The following is a 19635-nucleotide window of genomic DNA, read 5'->3' on the forward strand; positions in this document are numbered from 1 at the left end:
TTTCTCAGATATTATTTTGATTTTACTAAGAACAACCAATCCTGAACCATAAAAAGTACAAAAAACCATAGGCGTTCCAATAATTTCCATTAAAAAAGAGAAATTATTGAATTCTTATTTAATAAAAACAATAGTGTATGTATATTTATCCTTGAATTATTCATATCTTATACAGAAGTAATTATCTGAATACATTAACTATGAATGATTGCAATTGAAGTTGCATTATTTCTGATATAAAAGAAGACATATTTGCATTTTTAAGCAACGCGAACAAAAATTTAGTATATTTTCCCTGAAATTCAGCATATTTTATGAAAAACGACCAATCATGATGTACAAAAAGTACAAAATAATGAAATGATTGCATCTTTAATCAACACAAATTAAAGTTTAAGTATTTTAATACTTATTTTTTTTAAATTCTATGAAAGAAACTTTTCTTGAGGCCTTTCAAATGACTAATCAGAAATAACATTGCATTATATGTTATAAGAAGAAGAAATATTGGTAATCTAGAACAAAAATTAAAACAACACTCTAAATTAATTAATCCAAACAAAGCTGTATGTATCTTTACTGTTCTACTATTTTTATTTTCATCATCTAACGACAACAAATAGAGTACCTATTTTAAATGATAACATTTTATCGCTTTTTAGTGGTACATAATTAACGAGTAAAGGTGTCTTCGTAGAGGTCGCGTTTATCGACTGTAAATACTGTGGAGTTCGTTTTACATAAGAATTTCAATTATATACGTATCCGTCCGATCCGTGCATACAATTAATTTACTGATCGATCGCTGACCGTTGTCACGGTAACTCTCACATAGCATATTTGACGTATCTGACGGATTCTATTGGTGATCGATCACCGATCAGTCATCGATCAGTCAAACATCCGTCACCGATCATTCACCGATCAGTCAAGTTCACGTCAAACAGTAACGCCTAAGGTTGCAAGTACTGTAAATCAGTGGAAAAGATAAACTCATAAAACGAACTAACATGAAAGATACAAATAACAGATCTGAGGGTACCTGCAGTTACTGAAAGTTATCGAATTACAACCATTTACAATCTTTATTTATCATGTTTATTGGTAACCAATAAGAATAACATTATTTAAAGTGTGGATAAATTACTCTGGAATGTGTCCAAAACTATGGGCTCTATAAACAGCATCATCGTAAAATCGAGATGTGCTTTTCTGTTTTTTTTTTTTATATATATTTCTTCTAAACCAAATCTTAGAATCTAGGAATTTTTTTTGTAAAAGTTTCAAGTAACTTATGGTAACGAAATCCTTGAACTAGTAGTAAGAGTACGTTCATTTAAACCAAAATGGTCACTAAAGACACGGGCAAAGCGAACTTGGTGATTCATATATAAATATTATTTGCTGCTATCTGCTATCTAGTCCGGTTGTTGTCTCTTGACATATTCCTCATTTCTATTCTCAATTTTATACATAAATTACCGCAGTATATTTACGAAAAAACTGTAAAACACATATCATCAAGATAACTATAAGGTTGCTAAACTGATCAATGAATGGAATTTAGACTCGTCTATACTGAGTTTGGCAGTAAACTATTACATTAAAACACAAGGGAAATATCAAAATGTTTTTAAGCAATTTTTTGAAGATGGATTGAAGCGCCATTCATGAGTACGAAGAGCGCATCTGGCGTAACAAATTATTACGTTTGTATCTTAAAGTCATATGAAACTTCAAGTTATAAAAAATGTTTAATATGTTTTTTTAACTAAATGGCTAGTTTTTTTTATAAAACTTATGTAATTATACTTTTTTCTGAAAAAAATTCACGTTTTTTAATTGTTGGCTTCCAAGACAACAATTCGCCAACATTTTTCCGTATGCAGTTACCTCAGCGTGACTTTTCTCGTAAAAATTTGGGAATTGTAATACGCAAGTGCAAAGGGGGAGACAAAATTGGCAGAAATGGTCAAAAAACGTAAGCATCGCTCCGTCATCGAAATAAACTATATATCTTATTGTACATGATATACACGTGCTTACCTGAATATCCATGCTTCTTTGTTGATTGTTTACAAAGGTGACAATCGATAAACTTCGGCTTCAAAACACGACTATAAATTAGCTGCCATATTTAACAGCACTGACCGAGTGAAATATTTTGTTCACGACTATACACAATTGATATGATAAAATCGTGCAAAAAGACTAAGTTTATGATATATATGCATGCATTGGTTCATTATTATTTACCAGTCAGTCTTTTCACTTTAAGTGTGTTTTAAAACTGATACGTAGAACATGCAGAAGCCACAAACTTTAATATGGATTTTAAATCTGAGTGCGATATAAGTTAACAAAGTGAAAAAACTAATCAATCTCGAAGTGAAACTAAAACTGCAGTGGCATGTTTAAATGGATAAAGTACCAGTCATACTTTTTTTAGTGGCTTAATAAATTCGACAAATATGAAAAAAAAGGATTGCTGTTGATCATTAACTTCATGTTTTCTGGTGAAGAAGAACGGACAGGTATGTGTTTTTTTGTTTTTTGTTTTTATAATATGCACCAATATTTAAACCAACCTTAAGCTGTAATGAAATATGCATACATTCATTTAGAAAAAAACTCGGTTTTGTATATGCACTGCATACCCTATATTTTGTTAGATTGTCAATGCTTCAATGATTCAACATTCATTAAAAGACTATTATTTGAGGGACTGAACGTTCACTCTCTTATCTACAGTTCGTTATGCCTAAACGTTTTAAAACTTGGTAGTTTAATAGCAAAAATTCATTGCTAAAAATTGTAGTATAGATTCGGGGTACTGGTTGTTTATCATCTTAATAATGTGTTATAGTATTCTTTTATTTGTATTTATGAATATTATTTTAATGTTCAGTATGTTTTTGGTCATATCCTTTTGACGTGACTCTGTACTTATACATCCCGTCATTGTGTTATTGTGCTTTTTAATTTTTGTATTCTTGTCTTTCATTTTTGATAATGTGCTTTGTCTTTATGCCTTTTTGTGCTTCTTTGTTACATGTATGTTTGTTTTTATAACTATTAACATTATAACACAATGTTGACTGCTGTACCACTATTTGTGACATTTTTACCTATTATGTCTGCTCGTTTTGTTCACACATCGTTGTCAATATAATGGAATTTGATGCGACTGTCATCAAGTGAGAGGTTTAGCTAGCTTTACAACCAGGTTCAATCCGTCAATTTCTACATAAGAAAATGTCTGTACCAAGTCAGGAGTATGACAGTTGTTATCCATTCGCCATTTTTTAATTGCCTTTTAATTAGGTTTTAAATTTTCCTCGGAGTTCAGTATTTTTCTGATTTTACTTTTTTCTTAGGGAGGGATAATTCATGCTTTGTACAAAATCACTCTGATTCATCCAAAAAAATCTTTAAAAATGACTTTATCAAGATGCTTGATTGAAAACATATTAGTTACCTTTGGGGGGACGTATTTTTCAACCAAATAATAGGCATTCCCATGTGAACCAGCTGTGTTCCTCTTCTTGCCGACTGGTTTCTTGATTCTTACGAGGCTGACTTCATACTTATTAGAAAGAAAGAAAATAAGTTAGCAGTATCTTTTAACTTTACTTTCCGCTAAATATATGATATTCTATAGAGCTTGAGATAATTTGCGATAAAGGATACCACAGATACAGGTACGCCTCATATCTTGATTAACATCTAGAAATTGATAATGAGGGTCGTTTGAAAACAAAACTTTTCGACAAAAGGGATGATTAGTTTAAACATATTTTATTTATTCAGAGTTAAATTGATTGGACACAATTAAACAATACTTATGAAGTCCGCTCTGAATAATAATAAATTACAATACAATATTAATATGAGCATGCAATAATTCAGAGTATACAATACTTTATGAGTCTATCTATTGAAAAAAGATGAAACAGTAATAACGTAAAAATTGGAAATGATGCTGATGATGAGGGCGTGCATGTACCGCAAAAACACTATTTGTACATAACAAGAAATCTGTTAGACCTTTTAATAAACTCGAATACATGTTTAAATATATCGACGTTTTGTTCATACGAGAGGTTCGGATTACCAGATGTTAGTAACTTAACATTAAGTATAACGTCATCAGGAAGCCATCTTAGTTTGTTCATCCGAATTTCTCTCTGGTGTGTATATAAAGAACAGTCGGATCGGAAATGGTGTACATTCTCAATTTTGGATCCACAAAAACAAGATGGGTCAGCAATTATATTGACTCTAAACAAGTCATAGTTCAAAAAAGATGAATAGCATCTGAATTGTTTTAGAATTAAATTTAGCTTCCTTGGTCCATGTATATAGTGATTAGGTACAGATCTGTAGTATTTAGCCTTTTTAATTGATTTTAAACGTTGAGATAGAGTCTGATTTTCGACGGGACAAATAGGTGTGATTCCATAGTCTAATAGTTGATGATATAAAAAATTCTTTAGTAAGAGATAATCTACAAAAAGGAACAATGACATCATTGCCATTTTGCAAGGAATATACAGTTGTGCTCTGTACACTAGGTGGAGCAAGATTACATAGATAATCCGGAGCTTGTTTATATTGAATGTTATACGACATTTGTAATGTTCGTCTTTTCCTCCTATCAGCTAAAGTTTCCCACCAAACATCCTCATTCTGATTTTCAGAATGTGTAAATATAGGCAAACCAGTAACTATTCTAGCAGCTTCTAGCTTCAGACTTTCAAGTTTATTAGCATATTCTGTCCCACAATTATCCCAGACTTCAGTTGCATATTCAAAAATTGGTCTTATAAATACTAAATAGTGTTTTTCTAAATTTTTCCTAAAAAGTTGATACTTGAGTTTTCTCAGTATATTTTTAAAATGTTTCGTAACACTAATAATCAGATTGTCTATGTGGCTATTCCATCGAGCATCAGAGAAAAACGTTACCTCAAGGTGTTTGACTCATTTTGTATAGGTATTTCTTTATCATTTAAGTAGAATTTTAGATCTGTGCTTCATTATTTGAAAAGAAAATCATTATTTCTGTTTTGTCCGAATTAAAAGACATAAGCCTCCTTCTTGACCATTCGTTCAGCTCTTGGAGGTGACGACCAATAATAGTTTGTATATGTTCTTCGTCGTGCCCCGAGTAATTAAACGAAGTGTCATCAACATAGAGTCTGGTCAGAGATGTGAGTTTCTCTGCAATGTCATTTATATATATTATAAATAATCAGGGACCAAGTACTGAGCCTTGACTCAAAAAGTCGTTGGAACCTATTAGGTTCTATACATTATGGTAAAACATTCTTTTACAAGCTATCTATTGACATTTCTATAATGGCAAGGCAAAGTTATATGATAAAGGAAATACATAATGAACCCACAGAGGAAACCGATTTCAGATTAAAGCGTACGTTCTAAGAATTTTAACAGCAAAAAATAATTGAAATTTGAAACTAAATACAATAATTACATTTAGAACAGCAAAAAATACATAAAACAACTAATCAGATAAAATTAAGAACTTGTATGAAGGAAATATTATACAACAATGAAATGTTTACCAAACTTTGTTACAAAAATCCGCCAAACGTCGGAACGAAAAACAGAAACGTTGGCACTAAAGTTTTGAAACCGAAGGAAAAAAAGACAAATACCCTTAAATCCATAAGATCATGAAAGAGAAAAATAGTTATTAAATATTCACAAATCAATGACACAAATAATATGAGATCGCCTCTCAGGAATCGAACAAATCACAAAGACAATGTAATATCTCAAAGCAAACAAACAAGTAGTATTTGTTTGGCTCAGAGGTAGAAAAAATGACAGTAGCATCAAATTCCATTATATTGACAACGATGCGTGAGCAAAACAAACAGACATAATAGGTAAAAATGTCAATAATACAGCAGTAAATATTGTGCTATAATCCTAATCACTAAAAAAACATACAAACATGTAACAAAGAAGCACAAAATGGCATACAGACCAAGCATATTAGTAAACATTCAAGTCTTGTATACACAAATTTACCATAGTACAATAACACAATGACGGGATGAATAAGTACAGAGCCACGTCATACATATAACGAAAAAACATAAAAAGTCATATAGACAAAGCACATAGCGAAAATGAAAGACGAGCAACAAACCAGTTTTCGAAGTAACACCAAAAGGCATATAGACAAAGCTCATTAGCAAAAAGACAAGAAAACGAGAATATCATAAACAATAATGACAGAATGTACAAGTACAAGTATCTTAATACCAATAAAAACAAACAAATACTTAACAAGGATGCACAAAAAGGCATATATCAAATGTAACAACCTTATTCATTGCTTTCTTTTTTTTGAATTTTATTTATGTGTGTTAATTCTACCCATAAACGATGAAAGGTTTTAAGCATGGGGACCGAATGGTCAGATCAACATGGCTCTATCGTTGAATCGCGCGTATGACGTCAGAATGAAAACGTCACACCAGTAGAATTATAAAATAATGTCGTTCAAAGTATGAAAAGTTGAAAGTAACGTTGAAAGTAACTTACCGAAATTTGAACTTGATCTGTATTTCGTGCAAATCAGCATTGTGTTTAAGTTTCAGAACATTTGGTTGAGGCAAAATAAAGATGGAAAGCAGGAACAGCAAATTCTGCATTTTATTCCTTTTGAAAAAATGCTTCGGCTTGCGTTGCTCTGTCAGCGAAGCTAATCAACACCTTTAATGTATGTTGCAATTTCTTTTGTTGCACTTCAGTGTGTCTGTTGTTTTGTTGTTTTCCTCTTATAGTTGATGTGTTCCACTCTGTTTTAGTTTGTAACCCGGATCTGTTTTCTTTCAATCGATTTATGACTTTTGAACAGCGGTATACTACTGTTGCCTTTATGTAGTAAAACTGTACTCAACCTGTTTTAAGGTTCAGATGAAGATGTTGGAAATTTGTGTACATTTTTCACGAAACTAAAGTATGACATTGATTGTCGAGTCGATATGACTACAGAGGAACTTAGAACATGCCTTGAAGATGTGCGACATAACTACCTAAGCAGGAACTCATCAAAATATCATTGTTTTATTTGCGTTATCATGAGCCACGGAAGTAAGGTAAGATAAACAACAGTTACAAAGATTACAATTTTTATCAATTCTTTTAATCAACAGTAAAGCTATTCAAAACAAGCGTTGCAAAAATTATCATTTTATAAGATTTTGGCATAAATAAAACAATTACAATTTACTTTATGTATCAGTTTTGAAAATGAAATTGAGAATGGAAATGGAGAAGGTGTCAAAGAGACAACAACCCGACCAGAAAACAGCCGAGGACGCCAATAGGTCTTATGAACATAAAATTGATGCGAAGGATTGGAAACTTCTATTATTATACTTGTTGTTTCATTACTTTAAACAGTATTAGGGATGATATAATGCATTATTTTTCTATAATTAATTGTTTTTGGCTTTTAACTAAGTTTCTGTAACTGCGAAAACTCTCGTGTTAATTTGACCTGTTGATACAATTTGTAATGCTTTTTTTGTTATTTAATGTTTGTTTATTTTTAATATATAACAGCTTTGATTATTGTTTAGTATGACTATAATTGTTTGATTTTGTTTAAAACTTAATTTTCTTTAATTCCTAAATAAAAACTACATAGGTTTTAAGGTTTTAAGGTTACATAAAATAGTTATATAATTATCTTTTTAATGAGGTAACAACAGCAAACAAAATCACTGAATTTTTTTAAAACTTATATTAGAAATATATCTATTAATATAATTTGGGATTTATATGTATAATATATATCAAAAAGGAATAAAAAAAATAAAGAAATTAATAAAATGGTTCTTCTGATTTGTGCTGAAGTATAAAGTGATAGCTCCTTCTTGGGGCAAACTCATTAAAATGATCACACCTGGTCAGAGAGTATAAAATTCTAAATAACATTCATTCAAAATTGCATCATCCTGTTTATCTTCAATCGAAAGGCCTTTTGAATTCCCTAGATAAGTAATACACGAGTTTAAGACAAATGGGGCTTTTTTTTACGAGTACAAGGTCAGACTGTTAATATAAAAAAGAAGATGTGGTATGATTGCCAATGAGACAACTCTCCACAAGAAACCAAACAACACAGAAATTAACAACTATAGGTCACCGTACGGCATTCAACAATAAGCAAAGCCTATACCGCATAGTCTGCTATAAGAGGCCCCTAAATGACAAATGTAAAACAATTCAAACGAGAAAACTAACGGCCTAATTTATGTACAAAAACTGGACGACAAAAAAATATGTAACAAACCAACAAACGACAACCACTGAATTACATGCTCCTGACTTGGGACAGGCATATATATACAGAATGTGGCGGGGTGATACATATTAGTGGGATCCCAACCCTCCCCTAACCTGGGACAGTGGTGTAACAGTACAACATGGTATGGTTCAGACTATAGTCAAGTAAATTTCAGACCAATTCAGACTGGTCGAGTAAAAACCAGTACAGTCGAGTACAGATATAGACAAAGGCAACAGTAGTATACCGCTGTTCGAAAGTCATAAATCGATTGCGAAAAAACACTCAAAACTCATAAGAAAAAGTGAAGCAAGAAACGAGAAATTACCACCCCACAAAAAAAAAAATCGACAATGATGTTGCAATCGCTAAAACATGTAATAACGGTCAAGACTTTGGAACATCAAATTTTCTTAAACTATTTAGTTTACTTAAGAATTGAATGTTTCTTATTGTATATTTATTGGGGTGTAAAAGAGTTGACCGAAGTACATTTTGTATGAAGCGCGGAAGCGCTTCATTCTAAAAATGTATGCACGGTCACCGCTTTTACAACCCTAAAAAATTACTAAATGAACTAATCAATACTTACTTATAATTATATTTTTTATATAAGATCATGAAAATACGAGACTATCAAGTTTTCTTTAATTTGCCTGTGCACTTTATTGTTAAAGATCGTGTCATCATGAATTTTACATGTCATTTGGAAATGAAGGCTGATTTTAGAATAACGATAGATTGCTGTTAGCCAATGAAAATAACGTAGTATAATGAAACATACATGTAATGTAATTATTACAATCATATACATGCATAGATGATCAAAGTAACAAACATTAGACATTGGAAAATATAGTGTATCTACCATTCAGATATAAAATACATTGTAAGGAGACGAAAATCGTAGAACTCTAGATAAACGTATGAACCCGATTCCCGTTTGCACGTACATCTTGTTGCTGGAAATTCTTTAATGAGGTTATTGAAATAATGGTACCAGCGTGAATATTCAAGAAATATACTTAATCAAATGTAGGGTACACTCACAACAATATGCCATATGATTTTAAGATTTCAGTCGACGCTAATATTTGCCTCTCATAGAAAATAAAAGGAATCTAATTGAAGTTTAATCATACATTTGTAATACCGTTAAATATTTGGTTTGTGTTTTGATTTTCTTCCTAAGCCGGTCAATTTAACCTTCTTTATGTTTTTTTCCTAAATTTATCGAGTTGTAAGACGCATTGTATCTAAGAAGTTCAAATATAAATTAAGACTGTGAATCTTCAAATCCCATAAATCGACTTTGAAGACAATAATGGTAACAAATAAAAAGTATAGGAACTGTAAAATGAGCGAAACAGGATGATGATGGAATTGTTAAACGAAGTTGACTGGCTATAACGCCCTCTCCTGGTCGGGTATACAACAGAATGCGTTTGCACGGTAAGCGTCTCCAGCCATGCATGCGATGAGAGTCAACAATCGTTCACAATAACTGGACCTTATCGATAACATTAAGGATAAAAATATGAAAGAAGATGTTGTATGATTGACAATAAGACAACTCTCAGCATAAGACCAAACGATACAGACATTAACAACTCTAGGTCATCGTACAGCCTTTCAACATGTTCAACAATGAGCAAAACCCATACCACATAGTCAGCTACAAAAGACACCAATATGACAAATGTAAGACAATACAAAAGAAAAAACTATGACTACTACTCTGATCTAAGAATACAAACACTTGCAGCTATCTTGTTGAATCACAGGCATATTTTATCAGTCAATCAATTAGTGATGATGACCGTGAAACTTATATTGTACCGATTTTATATCTGGGTCGATTTTCGTGTAAGTAGCACACATTTGCAAGTGTTACACGAGCATTACGTTTCATTTTAGATATTGTAATGCCATTAAAAGGACAGATAGTATGACACATTCCCGTCCTTTTTATACCGATTATAACTTAATCTCAAGCAAATATTATTGGATTTTCATTTACTAGGACAACCGCAAGGATGCAAAATTTGGAACAAAAACTGATTTACTTTCCTCAGCCTTTAATTTCACTCCTGGCTTTTGTAGATATTGGTGTATTCCATTTTTAAGAATCTGATAAACAGAGTTCCAGTAATTGTTGATAGTTTTATATGACAGCAAGCAACATAGCCAATGAAAATTTGGCAATGATTCATATTTTTTTTGACAAAATGCTTCTCGGTGCTTAAGACAGTTTTAAAGATGCAATTAGAAATAAAGATCAACATGATCAATTGTAGACTCTTGAAAACAGGAACGAGACTCTCAAATATACATACGAGGCTTAATTTGCCAGCGCTCAAATGTTGGAACAGGTGTAGATTTGTGTCATCGGAAATTTCCCCCTGCAGTCATTTAAAATTAGCTGTGTGTAATGTTTACATATATTAGCTTCGATCGTAAGGGAATGTGTTTTTGATACGCTTTTGCGTATTGCTTTGCTATTGTTTGATAAATAACATATTCTGACAAAAGGCATTCAATAAACGTTTTGCTCCTTCCCAATAAAATTAAACCACGGCAAACAAACAACAAAAAGTACCAGCCACTTCCGCCATTGATCCAAAAACGTGTGATTAAAAAGATAATATCCAGCTTGTATTTATACTAACGCATATGCTTTTTTACTTGTCGTGTTAAAAGATTAAACAAGAAATGTCAATAATTTCTGACAATCTTAAACCTTTACAATCTCGAGTTTGTGATTTACATTAAAATATCTTATCTTGCATTTCCTTTTTTAGAAAGGTATTGAAACCACAGATGGTTTTATAGAAATTGATGAAATAGTTGACTACTTCAAAAACGATAAAATGAAAAAATTCGTTGGTATGTACATTTAAAAAGAATAAGATATTTTCAATTCAATTAACGAAATAAAACTTTTGCAAAATCATTTTTGCAATCATACTGTGAAACACTTCGCTATATCAAATATGGATAATAACAAATCCAAATAATCCGTGTAGGATGCACACAATCTTATTTCGTAAACACTAATGGTATACAAACGTTATCTTCTTAGACGACTGAATATACTTTGTAAAACATACACTCAATAGACAAGACAAGTGAGAGTCGATGTTCTAAAGAGTTGAGATATTTAGATAACGGATCATCTCAAAAGTATAAGTTCATTATTGATTTCACGGAAACATTTATAGCTTTTTAAACATTGATACCACACTCCCCCACCTATACACCTTTACCTCCACACACACACACGAACCATTAAAACAATTGTTCAAGCAGATAGCCGGTTTAGTTAACAACATGAGCAACACGACGGGTCCCACATGGGGAGCAGGATCTGCTTACCCTTCCAAGGCACATGAGATCACCCCCAGTTTTTGGTGATGTTCGTGTTGCTTAGTCTTTATTTTTCTATGCTGTGTCTTGTGAACTATTATTTGTCTGTTTGTCTTTTTCTTTTTTATCCATGGCTTTGTCAGTTTATTTTCGATTTATGAGTTTGAATTTCCCTTTGGTATCTTTCGCCCCTCTTTTAAAGAAAGTTCGTTTCATCTTTTCTAAGTTAAACATGCTATTCGATGGAATGTTTTGTTGATTAATAAATAAATTGTTTGTAAACTATCAAATGATATGATCTTTATATCGATTGATTGGTTGGTTGGTAGGTTGAATAATGAAACAAAATATTGATTAAATAATAGAATAAATTGTTTGAGTGAATGACAGTTCCCGTAACGTAAAACATATTTCATATTGACTTATCAGTTATTGATTGTTTGTTTGACGAATATTTAACAAAAATTCTGTACTCAGAGAAACAGTCTGAATGTCCCATCACTCCTTCTAATACAGACAGGACGGGACCTTTTCGTTGATTAAATACATAGAAACTGTATATAGGTAAAGTCAAACAAGAAAGTACGAGGGAATATACAGATTAATATAGAAATGTTAAAAAAAAGAAGAAAAGTCCGATTTGTTATAAAAGAAGTAAAATTCTAGCACCACAAATGAAAAAATCAGAAAGGAAAAGGAAACTAATTAAGGAGTACAAGGGTAGTTAAGGGGTCGTTTATAATTGTCTGATCCGATTGAAATTCATGCAGGGAAATGCTTATAATCTTATCGTTTGTTTCTGTGTGTGTTGCATTATCTTTTGTCTTTTTGTTGCACTTCAGTGTTTCTGTTGTTTCGTTGTTTTCCTCTCATAGTTGATGTGTTTCCCTCGATTTTAGTTTGTAACCCGGATTTGTTTTCTCTCAATCGATTTATGACTTTCGAACAGCGGTATACTATTATAATAGCCTTTACTTAGCTATTTTTTTGGAAGAAGAAAAGAAGAGGGTTGTGTAAACCTTACATGTTCTGAACAATAATTTGATTTGTTAATTGATACAAATACACATTTTGCTCTGATCATAAAACGTGTAATTTTAAGGAATATAGGACCTTTGTTTTTGATTCGTTTGTATATAGAAACACAACCCCGCAAATATGTAAGGACGGTGCGTTTACCATTCCATGAGTAAAGAGCTTTCATCATGTTCATTTAGACATTTGGCACTGGAAGTCACAATAACAAGCAATCAGTGATCATGTTAGAAAAAAGTGGAAAGACCTTCACCCACTCTCAATTATCAATTGAAGACATTTATCTAGCATGCCTATCGAAGCATCTTAAAATCATGACCCTTTTGCTTCCGTTTGGTCGAAATGTTTATAAAGAAGTGATTGACATTTCTATGTAAACAAGTTGTGTTCCACTTCTCTCGACTGATTCATTTTGAATTTGTAAGAGATTACTTCCGGGATTTTTTGAAAAGTATATAAACGAACCGAAAAATTCCCTCAACATGATGTTATTCTATCATCGATTTAGCAATTATACAAACACATCAAATTAGAGTGATGTAATATAATCACGTGAACCTATTTCAATCTATCATTGTACGTCTTTTAATGAAATGGAAATAAAGTATGTATATGACATTTAAGACATTCGTACAATAACGAAGTGTAAATAGATCAGATTCACATAAGCAACTTATCAATGCTGATCTCATAATCCTATGCGCGTTTTAGTTTAAATTCCGCGATTAATAACGATATCATACGTGGCAGGTGGCTATCAAATTGCCCTAATATTTAGCAACAGAATAATAACTGAACCGATAATACACATCTCTCTCTTGTGGTGTATGCTGGGGGCAGCTAAACAAATGATACCAGTTCACAGTATTTTTGTCAGGGCGATTGCAGCATTTTGAAAAGTTGTCACTGACATCATAGATATAATAGCTACTACAGCATGTACAGTTTATATCATTGGCTGAAATCTTACAATTGTATATTAAAAATTGATACTGTATTATGATTGGAACGAATAAATGTATATATTGGTTTATTTTATCATATATTAAAAATAAATAGTATGGCCGTTTACCCAGAGAATAACATAAATTTAGCAGAGAACAAATGACAGATGAAAACAACCATAATTCAACAAACGGCCCTCGACAATGAGAAAATCCATACCGAATAGTAAGCTATTAAAGGTATCGACACAAAACAATCCAAGCGAGAAAATAAGTCTTTTTTTACATGTTCTTGTGCATTTAAAGGATAACAACCTACAATTAGATTAAGTACCATAGACTCAATTTTTAATCTTTTTTATAAACAAAAGTCGGTTACTGTTATTGTGAATTTTGCGTGCAACTTTATGGGTACAAGGACGAGTTACAGGCAGTTAAGAATGTTGCTACTAAATAAACGAAATAGCCACTATAAATGGTATAATATGGAAGTATTATGGATTATACAGAGAAAAGGCATCATTGTATGAATATTTGAAGGTAAAATGAATGATTGTATTTTAAAATAAAGTGTGAGAAGATGCTTTCAGAATACCAACAGAAAAATGGGGTCACCATGCGTTTTGTCCTGCTACAGCATACATGGCATGTAACATGAAATTGAACACTCTGTGTAAATTGTAATAAACACACAATGGAAATAATAATTGTGTACAAAAGTTGAATAAATTTCTTTCCAATTTCGGTCAGAATCTCAAATGGTCGTCCCCTTGTTAATAATTGTTTTTAGAAAAGTGTACGTTTTTTATCAATTGTCACCTAGTGATATTGTACAAGGTAAAACGAGGATTCCACATGACAAAGGTGTTAATTGATTTCTGAGTTTATGACTTAATACTATGTATACGAAGTGAGCCCCCCTGATTTATTTAATTTATTCTACCCGCTAGGTAAACTACTTCAGCGTGACAGTTAAAGGTACAAAATCAGGCTGCATATCAGATCGTCTGTTATTAAAACCCACATCACAACAGTAGTCCGTTTTAAAATTTTTTTATGAGTCATTGTTAATAAAGTAATCTCGTCAATATTTATAAGTATTATAACTTGATTCAAATGATGTTCGTGTTGTATGTACATGTAAACGCAAACAATTTATCAGGTGATTGTTTTTCCAAATCTGCATGCATGGTCACTGCTTATCAACCATAAGCGCCCAGTTGATGAAATCTCAGGAATTATCGCGTTAATTCATAGTTTGGCTATGTAGGTTAGACATGCACAGTTCAATGTTAAACCTGTGTATTGTTTTACTAACTAACATCAGTGTTTTTGAAGTGTCCTCATTGTAATATTTATTCTGACGCGTTTGAAATTGATATTCAAAATAAGTAAAAAAAAATTGCATACATTGTATTTTCAAAATAATTGATTAATTGGGAAAAGTTCACCGTAGATGGATTTGGCTATTATATTTAGGTCTCTTTTTGGTCGTTTAGTTCCTCAACTGAATTGATTCTTAAAAATCTCTGGCTTTCAAACTTTCGGCCTTGAGGCTTCCTTATTAAGATAGATCCAGAAAAGTTGTAAAGTGTTGTTTTTAATTTTTTCTTCAGCTTTCAGTTTAAATTCCTTGCCACGCATGAATAGGTTACTATTCAAGTTTTACTCTAATAAATCAATATTTTATTGTAGCAATATGTTAATATATGACGTCTCAATATTTTTTACTTATTAGTATATACCAAAATATAAGATGAGATATAAGCACTATTGAATTTTTTAACATTCTTTTTGTATTTTTTCTATGCTTTTAGTTTTCCCTTTTGACGTAATTTTGAGTGTGGCTTTATCATGTTTATGTTTTGACAACTTTCAAAGATGTTTCGAAAAAAGTAAAGAAATCCAAACTAAGTTTCAATACAGGGGTTTGAGCTTCATGGATTGAATTTGATTAACACAATAGTTGCTAGTTTTAATAACTAGAGAACTATTCTATCTTTATTCATCATCTGACCATTTCGACAAAATATTACTTAACCAAATAATTAGAATTATTCATTCAATTTTAGGAAAACCGAAAATGTTTATATTTCAAGCATGTCGAGGTGAGGATATCAAACAGATACAAAACAACCAAGCTTCCCATAGAATGGTTCAGCATGATTCTGGAAGCCGATTAGTCAAGTTACCAAAAGAAGCTGATATACTGAAGATTTATGCTACCACTCCTGGTTAGTACACTTTGACATTATAAGGAAAGATAATTGTTCATGTGTCGAGAATTATAAAGAAAATTCTATTATGTTCTTGTTCTTAAATAATTCAAATTTTATCCCATCTTACAAAATTTACAGAACAAGCTTTTATCTATTTGAGATTTGAATTCTATATAATCGACAGGTTGTATTTTTATTTCTTTTACTTGAAAACAATATAACATTAAACGTGTCTTCGTTGATATATTTGATTTATAATATCAAAACTATTCTAACTACTGTTTGGATCAGTTCAAACATTTGAGATTTGTCTAAAACTGTCGTGGAAAGTAACAGTCTATACTGCAGCTATGTTCACACCATAAGAACCGTTTCTGGCAGATATCACCTGTAATAAACTAATATTTGAACAGTTCAAGCTTGAAGCAATTATGGACAACAAGCTTGGAGCAATTATGGACAACAAGCTTGGAGCAATTATGGACAACTTCCAATTGAACAAATTCGGAAGGTTGTCTTAGACATAGGCGTGGTTAGTTAGTTCTACCCTACTACTGACAGCTCATTCAATTTATTTAAAGAATATTCAAATGTCCTTTTTCTATTTTTTCTATTGCTTCTACTTTTCTTATTTCTGTGTTAAAACTTCATCTACACCATGTGTAAATATTTATTCAAAAGCTTCATGGTCAGCAAGAAAAGAGGTGTATACACACGAATATTGTAATATGACAAGCTCCTGAAGTTTATTTGAGTTGCCTTCAATACAAAACAGGTTAAGCAAGCAAATATGACTTACATGAACCAACGATAACCATTAAACTGACTTCGGACAGACACATATAAAATGTGGTGTGTTTAACATGTTTAATGGCACCAACTCTATGTTGGTGGTATATTATAAATGGACCTTTGTATATTACTTCTTACATGGTCTCTGTGGAAGCATATTAACTGGGATACACAAGTTCCTTATGTAGGTATACTAAGGCAGAAAATGCATAATGGGAAATCACTTCATTTTGTTTATGTAAAGTTTAATTCTCAAATGGTCCTAACGTTATGTTTGGTCATGAAAGTACACATACGAAACAGACCTAAATGTATTTTGGTGCCTTTTATTTTACTTCCAATAAAAGGCAACAATCACCCTCACAATATCCTGTAAAACTATGAGTATTTATTTCAAGTCAATCTATAATTAATATATTTCATGTAATCAGATATGTTTATAGTATTTCGAATCTGGTCTGGATGTTTAACTCAGTCAAAGTTAAACTAAAGAGGGGCGAAAGATACCAGAGGGACATTCAAACCCACAGATCGAAAATAAACTGACAACGCCATGGCTTAAAAAGAAAAAGACAAACAGACAAACAGACAAATAGTACTAGTAGTACATAAGATACAAGGTAGAAAACTAAAGTTGTATCTAACATACTTTATTTGACCTTTTTAACCTGTTTCTATTCGAGCGTAACGGATGAGTCTTTTGTAGACAAAACGGACCTCTGGCGCAAATACTACATTTTAACCCTGGAATCCATGATAAGTTTATTTATATACAATTTGATTTATTTAGCGATGAACAATCGATGTAATCTCAACTTAATAACCTTTCAACGAATTTATGAATGCATATTATGGCGCTCTGTGTAATTGAATCGAATATCATACCCAAAACTGAATTTGAGTGCAAAAAGTGCAAACATACACGGCAACATTGATTGCAGTATGTCATGTCAGTGCATTTCGCATTCATCAACTGAATAATGCATGAACTCACATACATGTACAGCTACGGTTTGTCTGGTTAATAGGGGGTTGTAAAACAAAGGTACCGTGAATGATAAATTATGACTCATACGTCAATGACAATGACGATATATATATATCTGAGACAAATTATATATAAATGGTGTTAGACCTGTAGAATCACGTGTAATCCGATGCAGAATGCATGTCACACAGTTGTTATATGTTTAAACATGTAAAATAAAATTTGATGTCGCAGTATGGTAATTAATATTATCATTCTTCACGACAGACTAGTAGTTGATCTGAAAGGTACACCATCCATTGCCGCTATACATCATGCATTGTGTTACAACCCTAGATAAAGCCGTCGAGGAAGCCAAGGTGGCCAAATGATCTACGGCACTGAACACGGTGATGGCGGTGTTGCCACGATGTCACAGACGCAAGGGTTCGAATCCCGTCGGGAGAAGAACAAAAATCAACGAAATCTTAACATGCTTAACGTTTGTTCAGTCTAGGTAGGCAAGTGGTCTAGAGCGCTGTTCACAGTGTAGGCAGTGTTGTCTCGATAACTCAATAGCATGAATTCAAATCCAGGCGACCGAAGAACAAAAAGTGCAGATTTTAAATTGTTTTGATGATGTTTAGAGTAATTTTGAATATATGTGTTTTCAGTTGTGTATCACCTGCACTGGTAATTCAATGGATGGATCTGTCACAGAGTTGTCTTTTGTTTGGACGTACTTAATTATTTCCTGCATCTTACGAGAAATGATTTTGCAAATCTGCAATCAAATCCATCTTCATGTTTAATATATCATGTACTGTGTTACAACTCTAGATACATACATTTTTTATTTCAATTTTCAATTTTACAATGCTAAAAGTTCATTTTTGGAATTAAAATTTATAATTGGTGTCATTGTAATATGAATAGGGATGAACCTCTGATTTCAAATGTCCTAATTTAAAGGAGCAAAACTATTTTTCATGTCCATAACTTATTGTGTATTTTTCTATATATATATCAGTTCCACTTTTATTTAGAATCTCACTTTAACAAGCTTGTGATGCATCATTTTTACGTTTCGAGAACATCTGATAAGATTGACGGCAAATTGGTGGTAGGTTGTAGAAATAAAATGGAATATTTTTACTTCCTTACATTATGTAAATTTATTATTTTTTGACTTTTTACCTGGGGGCAATTTTTTTACAGTGGGTCTTGAAATACGATTGGACACCGAGTATTTTTAATATGTTGTTTCTATTTTGTTTACCCTTATGTAAATATTTACCCAATTTTAACATTATCGAGAGAAACTTTTACTACATACAGAATATGCTTTAAAGCAAAAACATTTTTTATTGACGACATTGCAATCTACCATCTTCTGCTTCTAATTTTTTTTTTGCGTCTTTCTTAGATTATTTATGAATAATGTGAAAGTTTGTTTCAATTTTTTAGACAGTTGTGTCGTATGTGAAGATTGTGTATGTGCATTGTTTTGGTTGCTGTGTCCCAATTATTGTCACATTAACCTATAATGTATGTTTTGGTTGATTACAATATTTTGGCTATATAACTATATATAATCGTCGGAAAATCTTTGAATCAATTCACAAATATTGCACTTGTTATTAAATTGATCAGCTGATTGATAACGTTTACTTCTGTCAGTTTTTAAATGACTTCCTACTTTGCCATTTGATAAGGAACTTCTCCTTTTTAAAGTTGCCTTGGAGCTCGGTATTTTTGTTACACTTTTTTTAATGAATACTACTCTAATATATACATGACACATCACCAAATAAAGCAAAAATACATTAAAAACATTTCACCCAACCGAACTGCATATGTAAAAAGATAGCAATAGTTTTTGTTAAATACACATTTCATTTACAGTATCAGTGCAAAATAAATTGTAAACTGAACAAATTGTCATTAAATTGATGTAATCTCACTGCTTGGAATGATATT

General features: G+C 31.8%; 1 protein-coding gene across 1 annotated transcript in view; it reads left to right on the plus strand.

Moving 5' to 3' along the window:
- Positions 1 to 19635, plus strand: part of LOC127714486 (caspase-3-like) — a 50664-nt gene that overhangs the window by 29408 nt on the left and 1621 nt on the right. The window contains exons 7-10 of the mRNA XM_052220543.1: positions 2450 to 2534; positions 6949 to 7136; positions 11134 to 11218; positions 15750 to 15911. Coding sequence (XP_052076503.1) covers positions 2450 to 2534; positions 6949 to 7136; positions 11134 to 11218; positions 15750 to 15911 — 520 coding nt within the window. The remainder of the gene's footprint in view (positions 1 to 2449; positions 2535 to 6948; positions 7137 to 11133; positions 11219 to 15749; positions 15912 to 19635) is intronic.

This window comes from Mytilus californianus, unplaced genomic scaffold (assembly GCF_021869535.1).
Source record: "Mytilus californianus isolate M0D057914Y unplaced genomic scaffold, xbMytCali1.0.p SCAF_9, whole genome shotgun sequence".
Classification (NCBI taxonomy): Eukaryota; Metazoa; Mollusca; class Bivalvia; order Mytilida; family Mytilidae; genus Mytilus; species Mytilus californianus.